We start from the raw sequence: 18,885 nt of genomic DNA, 5'->3' as shown, positions 1-18,885 counted from the left end.
ATCAACAAAACAACTTTATCTTCATCATCGATTTTAATATCGATATTTTGCAGATCCATAATAATAGAATTAAATTCATCAAGATGAGATTGAATGATTCTGATTGTCGTTATTGCAAAAAATTGTTAGTATTTTAATGATTTTGATTGTTTTATTGCAAAAATTGTTAGGATTGAATGATTCTGATTGTCTTTAAGATTAAACTCATAAGAAAATTTGTTTTTCCAAAAATTGTTAGTATTTTAAAATATAATTTTAAAGATTTTAAAGGGAGTGACGCTTCATATTTGCGACTTGTTAGGATTTCTTCTATACATGACTAGAGATTCTTTGGCCTAAAAAAGTAAAATATTTGATCATTTTATGGACAATAAAAGTATTATTATATTATATATTTTTAGTCATATTTCAATCCCCAACTTCACTTCTACGTTATTTGAAAATAGTTTTATTATTTAAACATTTAAGATTAATACATACGCAACAACATGTAGTATTATAAGTACTTTTGGTGTTCTCGAATTAAAATTGAAAGTTTACCTTAATAATTTGCATAATAAAAATTAACATTAAAGGTTGATATGTATTATTAATTTCAAATTTTAATTTTAGTTATACAACAATACAAAAAGTATTTATTATACTTAAGCATTCTCCTATAATTATTTCTATTTTTATATCTTTTACATGCATCTCAAAATTATTGTTCAAAATTCAAGGAGAGATATATCCCATTATAGATGTACGTGAAACATTTTCCATTTGTGAGACATAGCTGGAAAGGATCATCCACGGTGCCAAGCATCACTCTCCATACAATTCACTTTACTGAAACGAGGAAGTAACGCTTGGTAGCGGCAGCAGCAGTAGGACTCTTGATATCAGACAGTTTCAAAAGGGAGTCTTTAGCAGCTTTTAGTTGGCGAAAAGCATCTCTAATGCCCATGCGGTCATCTGGATTTTCTGCAGTGCAGGATATGGCAACTCCTACAATTGCATCCACCCAATGGAGTTGTAGATTTGGTCCCATAGCTGTGTCACCATTATAAATGAGGGATAGCAATTGAGGGTCAATGACTTGCACACTCTTCTCTTTGAATGCTGATTGCACCCATCTTCTTATGCTTAGGCCTCCGGTGAAGTACTCATCTGTTGGGCTTTTCCCAGTGAAGAGCTCTAGTAACACTATGCCAAAACTATATACATCTCCAGATGTTGATGGTTTCTCTCCCCATCCATACTCTACATTGTACCAGTACTTTTATTGTTAACCAAAGCATAAGAGAAGTAACAATACTAATTATCAAATGTTTGAGAATTTATAATAAAATTTAAAAGGTTCATAAAGAGAAACATATAGATATATCACGTATGCATTAAGGATTTTATATTTTAATGATAAGAAAAATTATTGCAGGGAGAAATGAGTTGCAAGTTGTTTGCTAACCTGGAGGTATGTAACCAATTGAACCCCTAAGGACACGAGTAGAGCTAATGGAAACTTGATTACTTGGTCTTTGAATCAGCAACCTAGCCAATCCAAAGTCACCAACCTTTGCTGTCATGTCTTTATCCAGTAGAATGTTGCTAGGCTTCAAATCACAGTGCACAATTGGAATTTCACTGTCATTGTGCAGGTAATCCAATGCACAAGCAGCATCTATAGCTATATTCAGTCTTTCCATAAGGCTCAACCCATTTCCATTTTCGTGCTTTCTCCTCCCCTTAATCCAGTCTTCCAAGCTACCATTACACAAGTACTCATACACCAGAGCCAGAAAATCATTGTTTTTGAAGTCAATACTAGAGCATGATGTGATCAGCTTAACCAGATTTCGATGCCTTGCGTTCCTCATAGCTTCACACTCTGCAAAGAAACTGTTCAAAGAACCGGTTCTCAGAGGGTCAAGGACTTTCACTGCTACAGTATTTCCATGACTTAGATGGCCTTTATAAACTGAGCCAAAGCTCCCAACTCCTATTAAATTTTCCTGGCCGAACTCTTCCGTTGCCAGCCGAAGCTCATCATACGAGATCATTTGAACTTGAGGTTTTAGCTGTTCAGATGCTGCAGCTGTTGTTACCTTCACTTTTCTCTTCTTTATATATAGTAGGAAGCCAATTGTGAGACATAGTATCAATGCTACCACTATGGCTATGATGATGTAAAGTTTTACATTTGTTCTTCCTTGGCCATGAGGCACGCATGCAAAATGCAAGCAGAGTTTCCTATTGCCTTCAAAATGGACAGCTGAGAGATTTTTAAAAACTCCACCACTTGGAATTATTCCTTCTAGATCATTGTAAGAGAGGTTTAACAGCATAAGGATATGTAGATTCTGAAGTGCATCAGGAATGGATCCACTGAGTCGGTTGGAGGACAGGTCCAAAGTTTCCAAGCCTCTCACATCTCCAAGAGTCTTTGGAATGGGACCCGAAAGCAGATTCCTGGCCAAAATCAACTTTTCCAAGCTGAGACAATTGCTGAATGAGCCAGGGATGTCACCAAACAATTGGTTGCTAGAAAGGTCAACGGAGGCAACGCTAATCAATTTCCCAACTTGGGGAATTTGTCCACTCAAAAAGTTCATAGACAAGTTCAAAGCACTGCTCAAAGTTGGGAGATTGAGGATTTCAATTGGAATGCTTCCATTGAGTTTGTTGCTGGATAAGTCCATGTAGAGCAGGTTTTGAAAATTTCCAAAACTAATAGGTATTCTCCCCACAAGTTGGTTTCTTGACAAATCAATTTGGTTTAACTTTAGAAGATTACCAAGGGAATTTGGAATACTTCCGGATATCTTATTTCCTGCCAGACATAGCTCTTGCAATTGCTCTAACTGGCCTAGCTCATGTGGGATTTTTCCAGAGATTGAATTGTAGCTTAAGTTTAACAACCTCAAACCATTAAGACGACCAATGGAGGAGGGTATGCTTCCATTGAAACGATTCTCTCCCATGTATAATTTTGAGAGTTCCTTGGAGAGATTGCCAATGGTTTCAGGAATCACACCTTCCAGCATATTGCCATCAATTGCTAGGAAGTTCAGGTGGGTGCTATTCGTCAATGAAGTAATGAAGTCTAGGCCTCTCACACCTGAACTCACTATCCTATTATAACCAATATTATACATGTGAAGAAATGGTAGATTTCCCAAACCAGGTGGCACTGTTCCTTCCAAAAGGTTGGAAGCCATGCGAATGATCCTAATGTTGGTGAGGTTGTGCAATGACCCTGGAATTCTACCTGTGAATTTATTGAAGCAGAAATTGAACACCAACAGTTTTGGGAGTTTGTGACCAACATCATGAGGAATCTCACCCCACAAAGAGTTTGCAGCTAAGGCCAAGTTAAGAAGGGAAGATAAGTTATATATAGAAGGTGGAACGGTCCCAGTTAGATTGTTAAGAGTGAGATCAAGCTCAATCAAATTATGGAGCCTACCCAACTCACTTGGAATCAAACCACTGAGAGTGTTGGTGCCAAAGCTGATATTTTTGAGTGAAGAAATGTTTCCTAGAGATGCTGGGATTGCACCATAGAGGCTATTTCTTCCTAGTTTCAAGACTTCAAGCCTTTTCAAGCTGCTGATATCTTCAGGAATGTTGCTGACAATCTTGTTGGAGGATAGATCAAGAATCTGGAGCTGATTCAAGTTGGTGATGTTTGAAGGAAGATTTCCTTCAAATAAGTTAGAGCTCATGTTTAGAACTCTCAAACTGAATAGATTGGAAATTTGGTGAGGAATCACCCCTGTGAGTTGGTTATTCTGCAATTGGAGAGACTCGAGAAAGGACAAGTTACCTATATAAGCAGTTAGCTGACCTGAGAGTCCCAAGCCTGAAAGATCAAGGCTAGTCACTCTTTGGCCAAGCTTGTCACATAGCACACCAGTCCAATTTTTGCAAGGGGATGAACTTTGGTTCCAAGAAGATAAAGGGTTGAGAGTGTCATTGCTCAATTGAGACTTCAATGAGATCAAGGCTTCTGTGTCTGTGGTAATGCTTAAAGTGGCTGATGATGCACCAACTAAATCATGGTTGTGTAAACTAAAGGGGAGGAGGATGATTAGTAAGGCAAAATGAAGAAGTGGCTGAGAAAACAAAGGCATATTTGCTTCTTTGGTTTGGATTGCATGCATGTTTTTGATACTCATCTCGGAATAAGACGTGTATTTATAATGATCCAGTGACAGTTGCTGCAGCATTTGCGATGCTTCGCTTTTTTCTTTATTTATCATGGTTTTATTAACTTTAATCTTAAGCTTTCTTTTAAATATATAAAAATGTATTAAAAAATAAAAAATAATTAAAATTTAATATTTTTAAATACTTAAATTCAAATTTAATAAACAGGCTAGTAAGCCGTTTATTTAATTATCAGTCTTTTTCATCAAGTGTCATTTTCATATCTCAGTTTTCACTTGCAAAGTCATCAACATTTCACACGCAAAATTGACAAATGTACGTAGAAAAAGTCAATGTGTTCACAAGTAGAACAAGTCGTGTAAGTATTCAATGCAACGTTAAACGTACATAAAATCATATTTAATTAATGACAAGTGTATTTTAAACACAGGCCACATGATTTTTCATATATTTTTAATGTTTAACGAGTCCAGTAAGTTACTAAGATCGATTGACTAGTAGTGATAAGGTTGATTCATTCATTTAAGTTCATTATTTACTTAAGAAGTTTTCATCACCACCATATATACCATACATTCAAGAATTATATATCAGTAGCAACAGCATAAACAGTGGCAATAATAAAAATCAAAATGATGATGAGGAAGTAAATTCTCAAATTATTTAGTTTTTTTATTAAAACGATAATATAAAATAAAAGAACTAAAATAAAAAAATTATAAAGGAAAAATTAATAAAATATTTTAAATTTTTGAATATTTGATTAATATAATTTTAAGAATTAATTGTATGTATGCATGTATATTATGATGATGATATTAATTCATATCCATGTAAATGAAAAACCCTGTATTCACTAATTAATTATATTCATCTATATATATTTAATTAATTATACTATTTTTTTGCTAAAAAAACATAGAGATTCAAAAGGAGAAGAGACTAAAATTTTCATTGTTAATAAATATTTTATAATTTATAATTTTTTCATATACAAATCAAAATAATAGATTAATATAAGTTTCATATATTAAATTTTTATTGAGTTTTACAAATGCTATATGATTATCTTAATTTTTATTTTATTTTCTCTTTTATAGTTAAAGATTTACATGGGAATCGGAGGTTAATTGTGTACATTTTTATCCTTGTAATTTTTTTTCAATTTTAGTTGTAATTATAATTTAAAATTTTAATTTTAATTCCTAATTTCCTACTATAAATAATGTGTTAAAATACATGTCCTGTAAAACACAACTTTCTATTTAGTGTTTAGTATATTTAAATAATCAAAACTTAAAACAATACAATTATAGGGACAAAGTTAAAAATAAAATTATGCGGACAAAATTAAAATTAAGATGAATTATTAGGATAAAAGCTTCATTTTATGTGTGAAAATTAGCTAGCAATGAAGAATAAACTTGTATTAAGGGCATTTGACAACAGCCATCGAAAATTAAGGTCAATTTGTAGTCAACCAAAAGACCGAGTCAGTGATTGTGTAAAACGTAAGATTATTTAATATATCTGTATATTTATAGTTTAGTTTGGATAAATTTTTATAAAATTAGTATAGAAAATAAATTTTATATTTTAGAGAAGTTAAAAAATCAAATTTTTTAAAAAAAATTAAAAAATAGAAAATATAATTTTATTTATTTTATAAAAAAATTTCTAAAAATTTACTCAAACAAAATCACATCCCACAGATGTACTTGCGGTGTCAAGAAAAGTTAGTGATAACAAAAAAAAATCTATATTGAAGAAATTGTAATCAAAGTAAAATATAATTTTGAAATATTTATTAAATAAAAAATTTAGTTGTGGGCTGCCTTATATCTTCAACATCTTAATTTTTATTGTTGAACAGGCCTTAGTTGGGCCCAGTTTCTCTGTGGGTTCTATCTTTATAGAACAGAAAAAATAATACAAAATAGAAACGACAAAAAAGAGACAAGAAAAATAGCATCACACTAAATTTTGTAGTTCATATATTAAATGAAAAAAATATTGTAATTATACGAAGGAAAATTGTATTTTTCTATTTTGATTAATATTTTAATTAAAAATATAATATGTTTTTTATTTTTTTTCCATCCAGTTTGATCCATGGTGAGTGAGTTTTTTTCTAAAAATTTTTATATACATAAAATTTAAATTTAAAATTTTATTTAAGCGATATCAAACTACTTGCTTTGTACTAAACTGTGGTATATTTATTAAATTACTGTATAGTTTCCTTTTATATAAAAATCTCTAAAATAACGATAAAATATTTATCCCTCGTTTTCTTTCCTTCTGCAAGCCAACAAAGAAAAATACAATATAACAACAATTGATTGCGACGATTTCAGAAGGGAGGTGACTCAAGTTTGTCAAAATTCTAAAATAAAAATATACGCCGTCCGAAGCTTTGTTTTATTATATTTGTTGGTTTTCTACTAAGAAAATCTCATATTATAATTTTTACAAAAAGTCATCTATTGCAACAATAGTTTTTGAAGTTCTTTTTTTCTTTAAAAAAACATATACACAACAATGGTGAAAATGATTATTATAAAAGCAGCAATATGAATCATTGGTAGTAGCAATGGAAAATGCAAATGTAAATAGTGACCGAAAGTGATAATTTCTAAGAATAATAGTGTTAAGAAAGAATAAAAGAAAAAAATTAATGCATCCATAAAATGTTTTAAGACCTAAATACCAAAATGTTTGACAAATATTTTAGTAATATATTTTTACCATGCAATATATTATATATGTCAATTAACATGAAATTTTAATATTTAATTATTATGTGTTGACAATGTATAATTCAAAAAAAATAATTAATAAAAATAAAAATTAAAAACTAATATAACATTTTAAAAATTTAAAAAATAAAGTGTTTGATACTTATTATCTCAAAAAATTAAAGTAAAATTTTAATTTAACTATAGTCAAATTCTCTAGTAATACCAACTAACGTAACAAGACATGATTATAGTCATCAAGTGTTTTAAAAGATAGTATATTTAAATATTATTTAATAAATTAAAAAATTTATAAACTTTTAATAAACTTTTCCAAACAAACTTTTAAGCACTCTAATTCCGTGGATCTACAACTTTTTCTTAATTTGATTTATGTAACTATTCTATAGGTGCATTGTTACGTGCTATATTTTCTCTGATTTTTTTATTTATTTATCATTCAAGGAAACTATACACTTTGGCTTTAAAAAAATTTGGTAAATCAATTTTTTAAAAATTTTGCTTTTTATTAAATTATTTTTTATTAATATTAATTAGTTTCAACGGTAGAAGTGAGATCAGATATACTGAAATAAATAATAATAATAATTGAAAATAAAATCTTTCAATTTTAATTATTTTTTTATTTACTTTTTTTTCAGAGTTTTATTTTGATTTTAGTTTTTTTATTTGGTTTGTTATTAGTTTATTTTTTTAAAATTAATATATTTTTATTTAATTTTAATATTTTATTTATTTATTTCAGTGATGAAATAATATTTTATCATTTATTATTGATCACTTAAATAGATGAATGATTCAATTATATTTAAATCCATTATTAATTTACATTTTTAATATAACATAATTTAAATTAAAATAATAAAATAATAGTTTATTATTATTATTATTATATGATATCAACTAGAGAGGCATAGCATGACTTAAAGACCTATATAAACACAGCTCAACACTAACATGGAGTGTGCAATTAATGAATTTGTGTAGTTTGAAATGGATGTTCTCATTCAGTATTTGTCACTTACTTTAATCACCTTGATTGCATCTACCTTTGTTTTCCAGAAAAGAAGACTAGGTGGATCTAAAAGCTTGCCCCCAGGTACTTTTGGGTGGCCTCTAGTGGGTGAAACCCACCATTTTTTGTTCAACAAGATTGAACATTTCATTCAAGAGAGGGTAAAAAAGTACTCTTCAGAGACATTCAAGACAAACATACTAGGAGAGCCAGCAGTGGTTCTATGTGGTCCTGCAGCAAACAAATTTGTCTCTATGAATGAACCAGAACTCATCAAAGTTTGTTACTTGAAAACTCAGCGCAGGCTCTTCAATATTCCTGATCAGCCACATGCAGCTAAGCCAAAACAAGAAGCTATAGCTGCTGCTCCAGTGAAGATCTTGGGGTTTCTGAAACCTGAAGGACTAGTTAGGTACATGGGGAACAACATTCAATCCCTCACACACCAACATTTGATGACACACTGGGAAGGAAAAACACAAGTGAAAGTGTACCCTTTGGTGAAGGTCTTTTCCCTTACAGTTGTGTATCAATTCTTCTTAGGCATTGATGATCAACACCATGTAGCCAAATTTGCCAACAAGTTTGACAACTTGTACTCTGGAGTTTATTCAGTTCCTGTGAATTTCCCTGGCTCTACATATGGTAGAGCACTCAAGGATGCAGCTGCAATTCGGAAAGAGATCCAATTTTTTATCATGGAGAAGATTGATGCTTTGTCCAAGGGCCAAGTTATGGACGACCTACTAGCACACATAGTTGGTGCTGTGCAGGATGAAAAATATGTGCCAAAACTTGAAATAAGCAACATCATCATGGGATTAATGAATTCCAGTTATATATCAATAGCTGTCATTCTATCTTTCATGATCAAACACATTGGACAGAGGCCTGATATCTACCAAAAAATCATATCCGGTAATACAAGACATTATTTTTATGTATGTAACATATTGTAGCCCCTTTAAGGTAGTGTGAAATAAAATATGATTTTGGGTTTGGGCCAATTCCAGTTAAATATGCTTGATTTTTTTCCTTTCTAATATATAATGCTTCCTTTTATTTGAATCAGAGCATGCTGAAATTACAAAGACCAAAGGTTGTGGTAGAGCACTAGATTGGAACAGCATACAGAAATTGAAATACACATGGGCTGTTGCACAGGAGACCATGAGACTCTACCCAACTGCACCAGGTGCATTCAGAGAGGCCATAACAGATATCACATATGAAGGTTTTACTATTCCAAAGGGATGGAAGGTACCTTGATAGATCGTTATGATATGTTACTTGATACATGTAAATTGGCTTGTAAACTAAATTTTTGTTTGTAATTTCTGGGCCAATTTCTAATTTCACAGATATTTTGGGCACTTATTGGAACAAACAAGGATCCCAGATACTTTGATGAACCAGAATGTTTTGATCCCTCAAGGTTTGAAGGGAAGGTTCCTGCACCATACACTTTTGTACCCTTTGGAGCTGGACCAAGATCTTGCCCTGGAAAGGACTACACAAGGCTTGTGGTTCTCACATTTATTCATAACCTTATAACCAAGTTCAAGTGGGAAGTTCTGCTTCCTCATGAGAAAATATTCGGTACTTTGATCCCTACCCCTGCAGAGGGAATTCCCATTCGACTTCATCGCTTATAAGAGTGCATCTATTGTCAACATGAAGCCTAATAAAAAAATCTTTGGGTCTATAGTCTTTTAATTTCAACAAATTGGTATCAATTAATTGAAGTACACAATACAATGTTAAATTGGTCACATAATAAGAATATTCTCAAAGTATTCTTGTCATTTTCTTAGAATAATAATATTTACAAACTTGCACAATATTTTCTTTTCTTTTCTTCTCATTTTTTTATATTTTTCATCACATCATATTATTATTATATTTTTTACTCTCTCTCTCTCTCTCTCTCTCTCAAACATTCATAATAGGCTATATGATTAACATTATTCTTTTCTTGAGGGAAAAACTATTAGCAGCAACGTGACATTTTAATTAGAAGACTGAGCAAGTTATATGCAATTTGAATGCAAATTTATACACACAAAAAATGCAAAAGTCGTAGTCCATTCTGTACGATGAAATCTTAATAATAGAGCTGTTGGTATCAATCAATGGTGCAATTAACATCGACCCTAATAGAAATGTGTATTTTTGTGGCAAAATATGGATTTGATTGTTATTGAAAGCAGCGTTGCCAGTAATAAACTAATAATCAACATTCATTGGACAACTAGGTACTGGACCACTTTGACCCACAAAATAAAATAGACCACAAATTAATATATAAACCAATAGCGACAACGCACAACACGTAAAGTCCTACACAATGTATGCATAATGACAAGGACGATAATGCAAATGCATGAGAGCAGTGAACAGAAAGAAACATGGAGAAGAATGAAAGATAAAAAACCAATGGTAATTAGTGTGAAAAAGTCAACAGATTAATACCTCACCTTTATGTGATTGATTAAATAGATAAAATACTATTAAAAAGGTTATTAAATTTAACAAAATATCATTATTTTTAATACACAGTTGAAGGTTTATGATATAGTTGAAATAGGAAATAATTTTAAAAATTTTGAATTAGAAATTTGAGTATTTTATAATCTGTGAAGTTAATATTTTAAAGGGGATACATATTTCAAAAAAATTTAATTTTGAGTAACATATGATATTTTAATTGGTGTGTTTTGAGTGAAAAAAGGGTCATAATAGTTTAATTAGTTTAGTTCATGATGTTTTTTTTTAAATTAATTAAGATAAAAACTAGTTTTGAAATTATTATAATAATTATAAAGTTAAGAAATTCAATTCAAACAAAAAAAAAAGGTTCAAAATTATAGATTAATGAATTATCAAAATACACATAAAAAAAGTATCCAAAACATAAATAATCTGAAAAAAAAAAAGATTGCCAAAATTAATGAATTAGTGTTCTTACCAATAATGAAATCAACTCAGAAAAAGAAAAAAAAAATTCAACAATCAAATAAAATATATCTTCAAGAAAAGAAAGAATTGCAATCACCAACGGGGTTCAGGGTTTGATTTATTATCAATGAATATCAGATGTGACTTTATAACTTGCGTTTTGGATTTGTATCATGAAAAAAATCATGAGTATCAGAAAAGATAAAATAAAATCAAGTGTTATAAATAAATTAAAAAATGGGATTTAAATTCACAACTAAAAAAGAATATACCAAAAGATAAGAGATTTGACAAAATGAAAAAGCCTTGAAACAATTGAAAACCTAAGAATCAAAATCAAAATGCCTGTCAGGATTTGGGTGAAAATCACCAATGAAGATAAAATGTGAATAATTAAGGAGAAACAAAATGCAGAGAAGTTGAACGCAAAACAACTTCATGCTGGTTATGGTGATGGTGAAAAATGAAACGCCTTTTAGGTGAACAAAGCTAAGAAAAACAATAATTTGTCATCTGAGAAGAGAAGAGAAGAGAAGATCCTAAACAATAATTTGTCATCTGAAAAAGATTTTAGACACAATAAATATCTGAGAAGAGAAGAGAAGGGCGAAAGATCCTACCCAATTTCTTACAGTTTTCATCTTACATTGTTTCATTAATTTGTTAGCCTTATTTCTAAGTTAAAATTACAGTTTTAATTCATGAATTAAATCTACTAAATTAACTCCAATTTGAGCATGAAAAGATGTTCTCACATTACTTTTTTATATACAAGATTCTTTTTTTGATAAAAAAAAATGCTTTCTTTGATTTTATTTTATAAGTATAAGCATTCGAAGAAAAGGTTTAAAAGAACACAAGTTCATTTACATCAACTTTAATAAGACACGCCATTGACTTAAGGTGAGGGAAGAAATTGAAGATAGAGAATAGCCATCAATACCATAGCCTCAGCATTATATTATTGGATCATATTATGTGGTCTTTCTATAGAGAATACATGTAACGAATGGACTATCAACTCCCCAAGAACAAATTGCCCAATACCAAATCACTATGGACTGAAAAAAGAAGGAAAATGAAATCTCAACCCCTCTTTTAAGATATCAATAGAAGTGCAGCAAGACATAAACTCTGTGGGGGTGTTCTTGTAGTCTTCTGCTATGCTAGAATTCTAAATAATTCAAATTATTGCATTTGAAATCCCATAACCGTCACGATGAGATTTCTGCCATCTCCATGCAATCTTCAAACTCTCTTGAAGATCAGTGTGCTTTGCAGTCCAGTTCAATTCGCGTTTGATCTTTGTTGGGTCACTATAGACCTCTGCATAATCGCCAGGACGGCGAGCAAGGAAGTCAACTTTAATGTCTACCCCTGTAGCCTTTTTACAAGCTTCAACAAACTCCTTCACTGAACTACCTGATAAACACAACTCCACATGAGAAAATCTTGAAATATGTCAAGTTATTTTACTACCAAGAAAATTAAAGCACTACATTCATAATCAGAGAGTTTCAGCCTACCCTTTCCAGTGCCAACATTGTAGATCCCAACTTTACCAGATTGTGCCTTTTCAAGAGCTTTCACATGAGCATCAACCAGGTCGGTTACATCAATATAGTCTCGTACGCAAGTTCCATCAGATGTTTTGTAGTCTGTTCCTCTAACCTGCAAAGTGGCAACACACACAATGAGCACACTTGCAAGTTTCCAGTGAATTTGGACAATATTAAACGCGTTTAAACATATGATAATCTAGATCACTTTCAAGCAAATTGCAAATAACAGGTAAAAGAAATAAGTTATGATTGACACAGGATTTTCATGTACCAGAAAAATGAAATGGTTAAAGCTTACAAACTATTTCTATGGACTAGTATGGCCAAATCCTTCAGATTTTGTATGGTAGCTTATAAAATAACATTTACCAACCAACATTTCAGCATAAATGAAATGAAATTACTACAAACTTTAACGGATAAAAAATCATAGCACATAAAACAAACATGGCAGGAAAGTCATGACTAAGCCAATATGTTATTTGAGTACTAAAGCAGCTACAATTTAACACACCACAGCTCTAAAGCTTTTCACTTACAAGAAAATTTTGTACATTATTTCTGATATTAAAAGATTCAGTTAAACGCTGATATTCTAGACCAAATGTAAGGGAAAAAAATAGATTTATCAAGATTTTGATAGCTCTGAAAAACATATCAGTTTAAGCTGGTTGGCCTCTTATTGGTTCTCCGAGTTCTGACAATGAATTCTATATACAATGCAGTCTCCTTAGCAAGAGCAATTTTTGTCAGGTAGTGTAACGAAATAGAATTCCTTTCTGGCCAAAAACAAAAATGAAAATATCAGTATCAACATACCTTTAAACCAGGTATAATACCACGAGCAGCATCAAAGCAGGCACCTGATATTCGACCTTGCTCTCGCAGTTCAGGTCTAGGAGCCTCGCCCAATCTTCCCTCGGGGTCTGATCCAATCACATTGAAGTACCTGGTGGTTTTCCCAAAGAAAAAATATCAATAATTACCAACATAGATAATTCTAAAATAGCATCAACTTCCAGTGATAGGCTACATTTAATCCAAAATCAAACCTCAAAACAGTATAAATATCAATAGTCCAAACATGAAGTGGACAGTTTTGTTATGGCAACAAATCCAAATACAAATCATGTTTCCATTTTTATCAGATATGGTAAGAATCACTTACAGCTTTCACAACAAAGGACACAAGGAATAAGATAAGAAAAACTAATTGAAATGAGGGGAAATGTAAATCAGAATACGAACCTCAGAATCATTACTGCCATGTCCGAATTTTCTGAAAAATCAAGGATGATATCTTCTGCCATCTTCTTGGCTTTCCCATACGGATTTATTGGGACCTGATATATAGAACATCAATTTTAAGACAATCTCCAAAAGAATTAGAGGCTCGGGATGCAATGAAAAACATAGACATTCTCAACCAATGCCCACCTGCTTTGTTCCTTCTGTAATGGGCATCTTTTCAGGTTCCCCATATGTTGCACATGTACTAGAATATATCAATGTCTTGACATCATGTTTAGCCATAGACTCCAATACCAACAAGGTGTTTGATGTAATATTGTGATAATACCTGACAAACATGCAAAATTTGACATGATTAAATAAATAAAGTAAATCCAAAGAACATGAATCCAACCATTATTTACCATTCTCATAACTACAATTGATCTGACCCCCAACAAAATCATATTAATTATAAAGAAGAGCAACACCATAATGCATTTGTTAGAGTACCAATTAGCAAATAAGGGTACACTCAGACAGTTTTTGATCCTCTAGATAAAAGATGATTTTAGTAATGGTCCAATTTATCTACCACTAGTCTGGTATTCATTGCAAACATTACATCAACAACTACGTTGCAGGTGTCTTTGTAGTTCTTATCCGCAGTGTTGAAGCGTAAGTTGAAAATAGTATTATATCCAATATATTATCAGAAATGCACACATATCCTGCATCTCAGTTTGTATATCATCCCAATGCATGACTTTAATGACAAAGTGAGACCATAAGGGAAACCTCTGTATCAATGTACAAATAATGTTAAAAATGTCAATGTGTATCAAAAAAGAAAAAAGGTGACTTTTGGTACTTGGATATAGATGGAGAAAATTAGAAACTGAACACAATTGCTACTTTCCATAACTTATTCGACTGGGATTAATGTGACTGAACAAAATCCAGGACCAGAAGTACTTACTTAAGAGGATCCATAGTGCTTTCTCCCACATAGGCAACAGCAGCGAAGTGCATCACAGCATCAAATTTGTTCTCCAAAAATATTTTGTTAACCTGATAACCAGTCAAGTAAACAATCTTTCTTGGGAATTTCCCATATATGTATCAACAAAATAAAAAAGTGACACCAAAATGTGTCTTATAACAGAGCATAACATAAGGATACAGATTTTGCATCTCCCAAGTCAGCGTATATAAATTGAAGCATTCCAGGTTCTGGAAATAAGTCTTGAAGAACCCTGATGGCACCCAAATTTCCTCGCGACAAATTGTCCTGCCAGGAAAAAAAAAAAGTTATGACTAGCAAATACTTATGGCTTTATCAGAGAACCATATTTTATAAATAGACATACTACTATGGTGACACGATAATTATCCTTCAGAAGTCGTAGAGCGGCATGTGAGCCAATATAGCCTGCACCCCCCGTTACTAAAACATGAGTGACCCCAGGTTCATGGATGGAAAACTGAAAAAGAGGGGGAAGGCAGAAATAAAACAGAAGAATTAGCTAGATGACTAAAAGAGAAAAAAGTAATGTAGATTTAAATCCATAAGTAACAAGATTGAGCAAGAAGAAAATTCTAATTGAAAAAACAAAAAAAAAAAACTCCTTTCTTATCACACACACATATTTCCATATAAACTGCTCCCTATCTTACATTCTTACTTTCCCCTAATTTCTTTCTACTTTCTCTCACATCTCTGACAACATTGGTGCACCAACGAAACATGCCCAAGCTTCATTCTTTAGCCAAAGATCTACCATCTTAAAATATCTTTCAATAGGTAATTATCAAAAAGCCAAAGAAACTAATTGAACAAATACAAATCTGTCAAAGAGAACATTCGTTATAAGAACTGACTGAACTGCCCAAAGGCCTTATCTTTATACACTTCAATATTAACCATACAAAGGTAAGAAGATGGAAACAATCGATGTGTTCAGTTAACTTGACAAGAATCCATTAGTGTGACTCCCTTTTTTCCCATAAACTGGAACCAGAAATATCCTCAGAAATCACACTGAAAAACAATAACAACAACAACCAAGACTTATACCCCTAGGCCGTGCTATGCAGTAGCTCTCTTAAATCTCAATGGCGTAATAATTGTCTCTTTTATGATCCGATACAGTCAAATAAAATGTGACAGATTATTGCTGTCAAGAAAAATTTATATTTACATATCTACATACATCCTCAAAGTCTAGTTCTGATTTTTGTGAACAAGCATATTGCAAAACCAACTACAACAAACAATATAATATTTCAATCTACAGAAAGAACAAACATAACAGATGCACATACACACATATAGATTGACCATGGTAATGGTGTATGGCATTTTAATGGTATCAATGGTACAGGGATTACCGGACTGGGGGAATTCAAAGATGGAGATCGCTTGATCATGATAATGCATAGTGTCGTTAATACAGCAGCAAGAAATACTTTCCCAACAAAATTTCCCTTCCTTTTTGGATCTACATAATCCATGCCTACAGTACAGTGGAACATAAAAATGAGAAACTACATTTTTAACGACCAATTATAAGAAGTGGAAAAAAATTAACAAACATGAAATAAATTACAGGACATTGACAATTAAAGAATTCACAAACACCTTATGTTATAAAATCTTATACCTGCATGCGGTCTATCCTATATAGAGTATAGTCAAAGGTTAAAAAAGTAAACATTTCCAATCTCTTTTTCAAATTGATTAATACTTTAACCAACCAGGCTTCATTCAAGGAATAAAATAAGAGAGTCGGTAGTACCCCCATTGGAGCTCAAATTTAGATGACAGGATCTTACCTCCCATTGATGAAGTTCTGGCTGCCCTTGGCTGAGTTCTGGACCTGCCAAAATTTAGCATTTGCAAAAGCCTTATTGTTTAGTGTAGAGAATGAGGTCTTATTCCTTAATATCAATGACCAAATCAAGTTCCACTCCCCAGATAGATCTTGATAGACATGCTGCAGCAAAAATCAGACCGTATAAGATGTTTTCCCCACTAGAATGGCCAAACAACCCAAATAAATAAAAAATGAAAATCCACCAAACAAGGAAAGGGTTGACCCCAAAAAACACAGTAAAGATAAAAAGGATTGGCACTAAAGCAAGAGAGCAAAAAGGAAGGGAGACGAAAGAAAGAACTTAGAATTCAAATGACCATAAAACTTCTGCAAATGAAAAACAGCCCCAGCAATTCAACAACAAATTCAAAACTAAAACATGGTGGATGAAAGAGCGTACACCAAAATTCCAAGATCCACATAAAGCAGTACAAGAACAAACCACTAAACGATTAAAAAGAAAAACACAGACATTACAGGCAAAGGAAACACAAAAGACATGCCAATCAATTGCTCCTCAGAACATTGAAGGCGAAGGAACCCAAAGGGGACCACGTTCCCATTTAATATCCATTGAAAAAAGCTACAATTTTTTTGCAAAAACACCCCAAAAGGGAAAACAAAACAAACCCAGAAGACTCCACAGTTTCAAGATCCAACAAATGACAAAAGCAAACAAAAAACCATCATTAAATGTTTCAGCACAAGCACAATTTAACACAACCCAACAACCAAAAATTCGAAATCCCACAAAATTTCCAGAAAACAGAAACGAACTCGAAGCTCAAACTACCCCCCAAAAGCGGTTGATCAGCACCAGACCCAAAAAAGCACAGTTAACTCGAAGGAAAGAAAGAAAAAAGGAAAGAAAAAGAGGAGCTTTGAGAGTTTTCCCCAAGATCTTAAGAAAAAAATAGAATAAGTACAGAAAAAATGTGTACCAGAAGAAACGGGGTAGAGAAAATAGAAAGAGAATGAGAATTGCACAGCAATATGGAAGGGGGTCCAGAATTGTAGGGTGCTCTTTCTTGAGACTTGAAAATTGATATGTAGAGAGAGAGAGAAGAGAGAGAGAATGACGGAGAGTTCTGTGCGTGGAGTCCATGTTGTCAAAGCGTTAGAGGGCGATAGAGAGAGAGAGAGAAGCGACCCTGAATCAAAGGAACAACAACATCATAGGACTTGTTTTTCTTTATTATTGTTATTTTCCTTTTTTGATTTAAAATTTCTTTAAATGAAAATAGTTTTAAGAATAAAAAATACAAGTATTAAAAGCGTTAGGAATTGAAGCATGAAATTGCAACACCTTTATTGAGTGTCCAATGATGTGCTACCATTTGTTGTCTAGTGTGCGCTACCAACGCGGGACTTTGTTCTCTGTGTAATCACAATCTGCATGCCATCATTCGGGCCTGCGTTTTCCCACTTTGGGACCTACGTGTCTGTCAAACTCACCTCTTTCAAAATCAATAATAATAATTATTATTATTATTATTCAAATTTTTTTACATTAATAATAATACTTATATTTTTAACAATTAAAATAAGAGTTTATTCTTATAGTATAATTTTTTTTCCATGTACATTTGTAATTTTCTACTAATATAATGTTTAAATGTAATTAGAATAGGTTAAGTTTATGAAGAAAAAAAATTCAAAGGTGCTTAAAAATATGAGAGATGCTTTAAGAAGAAAAAACCAAGTGACACCAATGATGAAGCTTATTCTACCTAAACTTAGAATCCTGGGGATGGGAACTCATAAATGCCAAAGCCACGACCATGTGGAAGAGTTAATGACCTTCTGTGAAGGAATGTTCTTTCAGTTTATGCCTTTTATAAGACTTGGTTTATTTTATCATGAAGTTTGTCTGACCACTCCTTTTTTCCTTGTTATTTTATTTGCTCATGGTCCCAAATAAATTACTTTTATCTAGATATGCTAAAATTATTTTTTGCAATGATACAGTTGCTGTTAAATTATTCAATATTTTATGCATTTTTAGTACATATGTGCATTTACTGTTAAACAAAGTAGATTATCCATTTTGGTATGTAGTATTTTATTTTTCTGAACTGTCATTATTATTTACAAGAAATCAAACTACTAAAAGTTTCATTTGACACTCAAAAGACCGAAGTTCGAGGATTTATGTTCATGTGAATATTCTGATTAAAGATAAACAATTTAAGTTTACAAATAATTATAAAAATAAGATAATAAAGGTACATCTCACCCTTCTTACCTTTTCAAATTCTGCGCCAAAAAACACATTTCTATTAATTAACAGAGTTTCTTATACAACAAAAATAATGCAAAACAGTTATAGAGCTTCT

At 31.9% G+C, this 18,885-nt stretch overlaps 3 protein-coding genes across 5 annotated transcripts; 1 reads left to right on the top strand and 2 right to left on the bottom strand.

The window, feature by feature from the left end:
- Positions 1–820: 820 nt before the first annotated feature.
- On the bottom strand, positions 821–4,142 carry LOC113860022 (putative receptor-like protein kinase At3g47110). The gene is made up of 2 exons (XM_027492653.1): positions 1,448–4,142; positions 821–1,242 (listed from the first exon to the last, which is right to left on the bottom strand). The coding sequence occupies exons 1-2, from the start codon at positions 4,140–4,142 to the stop codon at positions 821–823; spliced, it is 3,117 nt and encodes a 1,038-aa protein (XP_027348454.1).
- Positions 4,143–7,901: 3,759 nt separating this feature from the next.
- LOC113860021 (beta-amyrin 28-monooxygenase-like) lies at positions 7,902–9,578 on the top strand. Its single transcript, XM_027492652.1, has 3 exons — positions 7,902–8,841; positions 8,996–9,183; positions 9,285–9,578. The coding sequence occupies exons 1-3, from the start codon at positions 7,902–7,904 to the stop codon at positions 9,576–9,578; spliced, it is 1,422 nt and encodes a 473-aa protein (XP_027348453.1).
- A 2,231-nt stretch (positions 9,579–11,809) lies between these two features.
- On the bottom strand, positions 11,810–17,705 carry LOC113857931 (UDP-arabinose 4-epimerase 1-like). Of its 3 annotated transcripts, none has more exons than XM_027490252.1 (11): positions 17,491–17,705; positions 16,509–16,669; positions 16,065–16,189; positions 15,044–15,157; positions 14,857–14,964; positions 14,653–14,744; positions 13,881–14,022; positions 13,692–13,786; positions 13,263–13,392; positions 12,408–12,552; positions 11,810–12,303 (listed from the first exon to the last, which is right to left on the bottom strand). In XM_027490252.1, the coding sequence occupies exons 2-11, from the start codon at positions 16,567–16,569 to the stop codon at positions 12,065–12,067; spliced, it is 1,251 nt and encodes a 416-aa protein (XP_027346053.1). In that variant the 5' UTR covers positions 16,570–16,669; positions 17,491–17,705; the 3' UTR covers positions 11,810–12,064. The 3 variants fall into 3 exon arrangements, with proteins under 3 accessions (XP_027346053.1, XP_027346054.1, XP_027346052.1); XM_027490253.1 differs by lacking the exon at positions 17,491–17,705 and adding an exon at positions 17,327–17,440 and having other exon boundaries at positions 11,815–12,303; XM_027490251.1 differs by lacking the exon at positions 17,491–17,705 and adding an exon at positions 17,180–17,202 and having other exon boundaries at positions 11,815–12,303.
- Positions 17,706–18,885: the final 1,180 nt, after the last annotated feature.

The sequence above is a fragment of the Abrus precatorius genome, unplaced genomic scaffold (assembly GCF_003935025.1).
Source record: "Abrus precatorius isolate BTA unplaced genomic scaffold, Abrus_2018 Scaffold2, whole genome shotgun sequence".
Classification (NCBI taxonomy): Eukaryota; Viridiplantae; Streptophyta; class Magnoliopsida; order Fabales; family Fabaceae; genus Abrus; species Abrus precatorius.
The sequence above is the reverse complement of the archived record's forward strand: the minus strand, read 5'-3'. Positions and strand labels throughout refer to the sequence as shown.

Excerpts from the sequence above, each read along its gene's own strand:
- LOC113860022 (XM_027492653.1), bottom strand. The coding sequence starts at position 4,142 with ATGCATGCAATCCAAACCAAAGAAGCAAATATGCCTTTGTTTTCTCAG. Across the intron at positions 1,243-1,447 it reads AATTGGTTACATACCTCCAG|AGTATGGATGGGGAGAGAAA; the intron begins GTTAGCAAACAA and ends GGTACAATGTAG.
- LOC113857931 (XM_027490252.1), bottom strand. The coding sequence starts at position 16,569 with ATGCTAAATTTTGGCAGGTCCAGAACTCAGCCAAGGGCAGCCAGAACT. Across the intron at positions 14,745-14,856 it reads ACTTGGGAGATGCAAAATCT|GTTAACAAAATATTTTTGGA; the intron begins GTATCCTTATGT and ends ACTGGTTATCAG. Across the intron at positions 13,393-13,691 it reads ATGGCAGTAATGATTCTGAG|GTACTTCAATGTGATTGGAT; the intron begins GTTCGTATTCTG and ends GAAAACCACCAG.
- LOC113860021 (XM_027492652.1), top strand. The coding sequence starts at position 7,902 with ATGGATGTTCTCATTCAGTATTTGTCACTTACTTTAATCACCTTGATT. Across the intron at positions 8,842-8,995 it reads CTACCAAAAAATCATATCCG|AGCATGCTGAAATTACAAAG; the intron begins GTAATACAAGAC and ends TATTTGAATCAG. Across the intron at positions 9,184-9,284 it reads CTATTCCAAAGGGATGGAAG|ATATTTTGGGCACTTATTGG; the intron begins GTACCTTGATAG and ends CTAATTTCACAG.